This window comes from Octopus bimaculoides, chromosome 1 (assembly GCF_001194135.2).
Source record: "Octopus bimaculoides isolate UCB-OBI-ISO-001 chromosome 1, ASM119413v2, whole genome shotgun sequence".
NCBI classification, from domain to species: Eukaryota; Metazoa; Mollusca; class Cephalopoda; order Octopoda; family Octopodidae; genus Octopus; species Octopus bimaculoides.
The window spans coordinates 159,149,695-159,157,847 of NC_068981.1; the positions used below are offsets into that span (position 1 = coordinate 159,149,695).

The 8,153-nt window shown below is 35.1% G+C and overlaps 1 protein-coding gene across 1 annotated transcript in view; it reads right to left on the reverse strand.

Moving 5' to 3' along the window:
* The window catches only part of LOC106884407 (integrin beta-like protein 1), a 61,474-nt gene that overhangs the window by 11,985 nt on the left and 41,336 nt on the right, over positions 1 to 8,153 (reverse strand). Inside the window, exons 14-16 of the mRNA XM_014935770.2 lie at positions 8,023 to 8,106; positions 7,466 to 7,503; positions 1,460 to 1,526 (exon numbers count right to left, since the gene is read on the reverse strand). Of these exons, the coding sequence (XP_014791256.1) occupies positions 1,460 to 1,526; positions 7,466 to 7,503; positions 8,023 to 8,106 (189 nt within the window). The remainder of the gene's footprint in view (positions 1 to 1,459; positions 1,527 to 7,465; positions 7,504 to 8,022; positions 8,107 to 8,153) is intronic.

The following is an 8,153-nucleotide window of genomic DNA, read 5'->3' on the forward strand; positions in this document are numbered from 1 at the left end:
GTGGCACCTTGGGCAAGTGTCTTCTACTATAGCCTCGGGCCGACCAAAGCCTTGTGAGTGGATTTGTTAGACGGAAACTGAAAGAAGCCTGTCGTATATATGTATATATATATATATATATATATGTATGTGTGCATATGTTTGTGTCTGTGTTTGTCCCCCCAGCATCGTTTGACAACCGATAGTGGTGTGTTTACATCCCCGTAACTTAGCAGTTTGGCAAAAGAGGCCGATAGAATAAGTACTAGGCTTCCAAAGAATAAGTCCTGGGGTCGATTTGCTCGACTAAAAGGCGGTGCTCTAGCATGGCCGCAGTCAAATGACTGAAACAAGTAAAAGAGTAAAAGAGAGAGTATATATTTGAATCTTCTATTCATTAATAAAAAACACATCTGAAACAGCTGTAGTGAGTGAAGCACATATTTTGATGTCAGCATAAAACAGTTATTCAGGTTATGCAATATACCATGCAGCTCCCAAGCTTGTCAGGCAACTTTTTCAAAACAGAATGATACAACAGCTTGTTGAGTAATCCACTGATTTTCAACATCTGTCGTATTGTGCATGGAGAATTTGTCCCCCAGTGCCAGAGCATCTATTGAGAGTGCTGTGCATGTTTTTCTACATGTATACCTTTGTAACTCCTGTCTTGTAATGAAACACATGCAACATGGAATTAAAAATTTGCCAAACTTTTCCAGTCTTCTGTTTTGATATATGAGGTGGTATCAAAAGTTCCCAGACTAGATCTGTAGTGCACCAACAGATGACAGCATATGGTTGCGTGCACAGTGAGAGCTAGCAGTGACCTTCATGAGGCAGTGTGCTGAGTGACATCATTGTGTTTACTTTGCAAGTTGTGAAATTTGTGTTTTTGTGATCATGTATATGTTGTAGTCTGCAATTTTGTCATGGACAGGAAGTTGGAACAAAGAGCCAACGTGAAATTTTGCATAAAACTTGGATAGTCTGCTACAGGGACATCGAGCATGCTTCAGCAAGCTTATGGTAACAGAGCAATGGGTCATATGCAATGTTTCAATCAGCACTGGCACTTCAAAATCTGACATCCGTAGTATTGGGTATCAAAAATTTGTCCCCTGAGGCCAGATCATCTATTGAGAGTTCTGCTGCGATGTTTTGAAGTGTTTGAGGGAACACATTTGGTGAAAGTAACTGGACCTATAGAGCATGAAGAACTGGATTCTTCATGACAACAACATATATATATAAATATATATATATATATATATATATATATATATATATATATATATATATATATATACATTTATGTATTATGTGTGTGTTTGTATGTGTGTGATATTGATTTTGACTTATAAATAGGTTTCCTTTGACTAATAGAAACAAATTAACATGAACTGTGTAAGGAAGTAAAGTTTGGATGATCGAAGACAAAGTAAAAGTACAATGATAAAAAAAAAAACTATATATTTACAAATTTATGACAACGACATATTCCAAGAACGCAGTCTCCTCGGTCAGAACAGACACTTGAAGTGTTACTGTAATAAAACAAAGACACAAAAAGATAATTGCAATTATATGTTCTTTGCCAACAACTGAAACATATATACATGTATGTGTGTGTGTGTGTGTGTTTATGTACATGACATGTATGCATGAATGAAAGTAAATATTGATTTCATAAATAAATAACAACATTTGAAGAATCAAGTATTTTACCCATAAATATTGGGTCATGCCATAAATAATGTGATCTTATCAATTGCATGAACTAAAAGTTGGAGGGAGACGAAATAAACTACTTGCATCAACTTCCTATGAAAGCAGGTAGTAATTTTACCTTGGACTTATCCTTAGTGCAAGTTCTGAAGAGTGCAGTTCGATTTTAACAGTTATTTTTCAAAGCTATAATGGAAGTGACAAAGGGGCATATTCAGCATATTTTGCTTTATGAGTTCAATAAAGGCAACTATGCAACAGAAAGTGCGAGGAATATTGAAGCAGTATATGGGTATTAGACAATAAGCATAAACATGTGTCAACAATGGTTCCAGAAATTCCGTGCCAGAAACTACAGTCTAAAAGATGAGCCACATCCTGGAATATCTGTAGAGTTCGACAAGGACGTCCTGCAAACCCTGGTGGAATAAAATTTCATCGTAACTATTGAGGAACAGAGGTTTGGATTTAGTCATTCAACCATTCATTGACACCTGCATGCCATCAGAAGAAAAGTCAACAAATTGGGTCGATGGGTGCCTCACGAAGTTTCTGAGTCTAATCACATGCAGAGCGTGCATGTGTGCTCTTCTTTGCTGTCAAATCTCACGAATGAACCATTTTTGGACCAAATAATGGGTGGTGATGAGAAATGGGTTCTCTATGAAAATGTCAAATGCTGAAGACAGTGGGTAAGGAAAGGAGAAACATGGGCACCCCAGGCTAAAGAAGGTCTTCCCCCACGTAAGGTATTGTTATCTGTTTGATGGGTTATGAAAGGTTTAGTCTACTTTGAACTTTTAAACTCAAACCAAACAATAACAAAGGAGATTTACTTCAAGCAGCTTGAATGGCTTAAGTCAGTGCTAGAAGAAAGACGACCATCTTTGATCTCAAGATGAAAGGCGTTCTTCCATCAGGATAATGCTCAGCCACATACAACGAGGATGACATTCCAAAGGCTGGAACAGTTTGAATGGGAAATGATACCCCACCCTCCAAATTCGCCAGACATTGCCCCTTCTGTTTATCATTTATCTTGTAGTCTTCAAAATCATTTGGACAGAAAAAATATGAATTCTGTAGACGAGATCTGGACAGTACTGGGGGAGTATTTTTCATCACGGACAAGTGAATTTTGAAAGAGGGGCCTTGCAAGTCTACAGATAGATGGAAAAGCATTGTAGAAAAGGAAGGAGAGTATATTTTAGATTAAAAAAGAATTTTGTTTATCTTAATTTTGAAGTATAAAACACTGCATTATTTCTGAGATGACCCAATATAATGAAATGCCTGCATTGGAGTTGAATACAAGACTTTTGAGTTGAATACAAGACTTTTGAGTTGACCATTAGGCTAGTGTTAATGTATTTAATTTGGTGAATAACAAATATCTAGTTAGAAATACTTAGATGATATAATATTAGTACAAATACTGATATTGTTTTGATAATTTCAGCAAATATAGAAGATAACTCTGAGTATGTTCCAGTTTTATTAGATTTCCTTAGTTAAGCATATACTTCACTGTACTAACTGAAATTGTGATGAGAGAATAACAATATTGTACATATATAGTTGTGAAACATTAGCATATTTAATAAAAGTGTATCATTATGCTATGTATGAGAGTCCAACACCTTATACGTTTCAGCTTTTAAGATTTGGGTTCAAATCCTACCATGGCCTATGTGGGTGGTATATTTAACTCATCACCTCACATCTTCAGTGCATTTAATGGAGTCTACTTTGTTACAAGCATTCAAGGGCAGGTTACCTGCTTGAGGATACCTCCTTTTCTCTCTCCTACAAGTCTTGAAGGCCTATAAAAGGTCATAGGGAATGCCTTCTCTGTTGATTAAAAAAAATTAAAATGCCATGAATTTTATGGCATTGGACCTATCATCTGAAATGCTAGTGGACCTATCATCTGAAAGACGTACCATTCTATTAGTGATATTAGTCTGAGTTTGTTAACAAAGATTTGACCATTCAGATCTAAACAGATACCATATTCAACAATACAAAATGATGACACTACATGGTTAATAAGAGTTTCAGTATCTTGGAATATAATCTTCACATCCTCCAGTGTGCAGGGAAGCTAGGGTTTGCAGCAGCAGTACAACAACAACAACAACAGTCAGATAATGTTCCCTATGTTCATGTGACACATATGGAAGGATCAAAGTAAATCAAATACCTTATATGGAAATAGTGCTAGCAACAAGCAACACGAAACATATTCATGTGATAAATATATAGATACATACTACCATCAACCTCACCAACTGTTCCATCATGCTCAAAACTTTAATATGAATCTCGCAAAACTAACTATAATAATTCCTTGCTAAGCATCACTTCACCATCATAACTATACCAAAAACAATCTCCCATTTCACTTCTTGGTACAAGATAGGGAAAATACAACATGTATGATATGAATATTATATCATGTGCTTTAACTTTCCATTAGACACTGGAAGAGTAGTAAAAAGTCTCAAGGCCATTCAAAAACACAGATTTCAGAGTATGAAAATCACTTAAAATTTTAACAATTACCATAAACCTGAGAAGCACTTATCTGAAATCAATGTACATAGCCCATCCCTTATGCATATCCTTAAAAGATACAATAATAATTTGTTCTTTGACATCTACATTCACTTTCCAACTCACAACTCGGATTCAGACTCTTACTCTCAACACTCAAGTACCTTACTACTTACAAATGTTACACTCGATTATAAAAGATGAAAGATAAATGACTGCTTCAATAACACTCACAAAACAAAAGCTTTAAAAACACCATCCTAACAACCATTGATATCAACTAAATATTTGGATTCCATTCTTTACTACCTACTTTTAAACAAAATACTGACTAACAAGCTGTTTTGGAGGTTTCAAATTCTATGTAGACTATATCTAGAATCTCCAAGTTCCTAAATGGTGCTCCATCAGAATCCATTTTTCACCAGATTTTTTAACTTATGTCTATCTCATCTTTCCAAAAAACATACACACAGTAACATCAGCCACACATGCAAATGATATTCAAGTAAAATTCTCTCATCATTCCCCAGGTATAACAGCAAGCACACCTACTCCAACCTACAAACCTGGATCCAAACAAAAACATTAAAAGTAGCACATTCTAAATCCATGAACTTTCTTCTCACCAGAATGTCCAATACATCAACCGATCATGCTCAACATCATAAACAACATAAATACAGAAGACAAACATTCTAGAAATCATGTTATAATACCTTTATAATATTTACAACACAAAAAGAAACATAATAGAGAGCTTGTTAATGAGAGCAAATGTGTTCAAAGCTCTCACAGAAACCACATTTGATCAATACAAAAAAAAAAGAAGAAAATAATCAACAACACTAATATTCAGATTGATATATTAGATCCATCACAGATCATGCTTTGTAATATTCAGTTATGGTCAATTACATTCTAAGTTCAAATCATTCTAGGGTTGACTTTGACTTCCATCATTCTGGAGCTGATGAATGATATCACAATGATATCAAATTACAACCTTAATCTATATTTCAATGAGTGGTCTAGCTAAGAAAAAAAATAGGTAAGATACAGTTGATAATGTAGTTTCTGATCTAGAAAAAGACAGGTTGATTGTGGCTTGACTAACTTTGATCATAAATCTACCTAATCAGAGTTGACCTGGGACTAAATCACAACTGACTGCCTACATGCCACAGGGCTACTTAATTAGAACTGATTTGGGCTTAAACATTGGCATCAACTACAACAGCAGCAGCAATTCTGGTCTATCACATTATATATCAAAACTGAAAGTGCATTTTATTAGTATAATGATGCATGAAATGCATTCCAGAAGTCTTGAAACTTTTTTTTTAGGAGTGGCAGTTATAACTGTCCTAGATTGTTGTAATTTTAGTATATTATTACAATACATCTGATAAACTGACCTCTCAACTTTTGTTATTCCAGATTGTAGGAGACAGATGTAACAGACAGAACACTGCTTGTCATAGCTGATTAGTTTGCAGAATGCATTTAGGAAGTTTAAAAGCTCACTATGCAATAAGCTTTGTGTTAAATTAGGCAAAAAATTAAAGAATGCTATTTTGCTGGCACAGGAGGTTCAAGGATTGTAGATTGGAGATGAGAGGCAATGAGAGGTGTGGGAGGGAGAGAGGTATCAGAACAACAGAGCGGGTTGAGAAAATTTGCAATTTTATGGATGAAGACCATCGTGTATCTATAAAGTCAATAAGCATACAACTTCGAGCTGGTGCAACAAGTGTAGGCAAAATTATGAATGAAGATCTGAACATGTGCAAAATTTGTACAAAGTTGGTTCCTATGGTACTCAGTAACAAGTATCCTGATAACCAACTGCTTGACTGAGAAGGACATCAAAAACTGTCCCTTACCCTCCTTACAGTCCAGACCTTGCTCCCTGTGACTTTTGGTAGTCCCCCAAGTCGAAAGACAAGATGAAGGTGGCTGTGGCAAGGATTGTAGACACCTTCATTTTCGAGGACTTCCTTAGGGGCCTTCATGAAGTGACTGGATTGCCACAAGTGAATTGAAGTCAGAGAATCCTACTTTGAAGGAGATTTATGAGTTTTCTTCTTTGAAAATAATGTCTTTCCTGAAAAAGTCTGCAAACTTCTGGAATGTATCTAGTACGAAAGCCACTACATCTGCTACTAATGAGGGTGGTAATTATCATCACTCTTTCTTATCATAATTTAATGTTCAGTTTTCTATAATTGCAAGGGTCTGATGGAATTTGTTGAGGTAGATTTTTCTTTAGCTAAATGCCTTTCCTGTCACCAACCTTTGCTTGTTTTCAAGTAAGATAATATTTCCCTGTGGCCAAACATGTTTTTCACAGAAGGAAACAAACATCACGTGTATGATGATGACACTCATTTACAACCATCGTGTGATGTCAACAGAAAGGCATGCATAAAAACACACGCACGCACGCACACACACACACACACACACACACACACACTCACACACACACTCACACACACACTCACAGACACTCACACACACACACACACTTTCACACACACCAACTCACACACACATGCTACAAGGGGGAAGGGAAGAAGCTATGTTAAATTGGAGGCTTGGCTTTAATGATTGCAGCAGAGTATTCTTTGCCAAGGACATATTAAGTCTACCACCAAGGAACTAAAAACAAAAAGGTGAAACAGATATCATAAGGCTCCTTATTTGCTGCCCTAACAATTCTGCTTCCACTGCCTGGATTGATACTTAATTTTATCAAAGGATGACCACTGCAGAAATTAAACTCAGAGATTAAAATATTTATACAAACTTAAAACCAGTTCAAATATGTTTGAGAGATACTTGAATGTGTAAAGGTTTTTCACTGCAGTTTTTCGTAAACAAAAATTCTCATTCAAAATAAAAAGGAGTTAAAATACCATAATCATCTTGGAGCACTCTCTAAGATTGATGGATGCATTTTGAACTTGTTTGCTTTCTTAAACACCAACACCAGAGGGACAACTCTGAGCTGATTAGCAAGCAAAGCTTCCTTTATCATAAATTAGCATATATAATTTACTGTTTGCATGCCTATACATGAGTAAAATAATTATGTATTTTAAGGTGATCACATACCTTAAAATGGTCCTGTAATGTAGTGCAGACATAGAAACAACAAAAGAAAAAAAAAATAAACTAAGCAAAAAATATTATTTACCCATCGATACATCTAGCTGTAAGATTTTTTTCTGATTGCTGTCACAAAATAAAATAAAAAACTGGTATAAACATATTAACAAGCTGTAGGGTAAAGAAAACAGTAAAATATTGGCTCTTAGCTCCAGGCTTTATGGCACTAAGTGGAAGTCAGTTTTAAACAGACTGTCTCTCATATGTATCCTGTTGACCAGTATATGAGTATGAGATAGAAAACGGTACTGTAACTTCCTTAAGCCTTCATGAATTTTGCTCTGATCTTATTCATTTTTATATTTGATAAATGAGAATGGGTGTTTTAGATTCTTTCTTAGTTTCATGTTCAGCGTGCAGCATTAAAACATGTCACGAGATGCACATTCACAAACTTTCTGCTGAGTTGTCAATCATTCATTCACTCAGCAATTATGTTCTTTATTAAAGATTAACAAATAACATGTTTATCAAAATGAAATTAAAAGTAAAATATCTATTTACATACATTTATTGAAAGTAAAAGCTAATTTGAAATATGAGAAAAAGCAACAAGGTACAACTACTGGAATAGTAAGAAATTACCAAACGGAATTCACATTTTTTGCCAAAATAATTAGGTTGACATATACAGCGATTATTTTGGCAGTTACCACGTCTACTGCAGACCTGTCAAAGATAAAATATATTAGTTAAAAGCAATATATATATATATA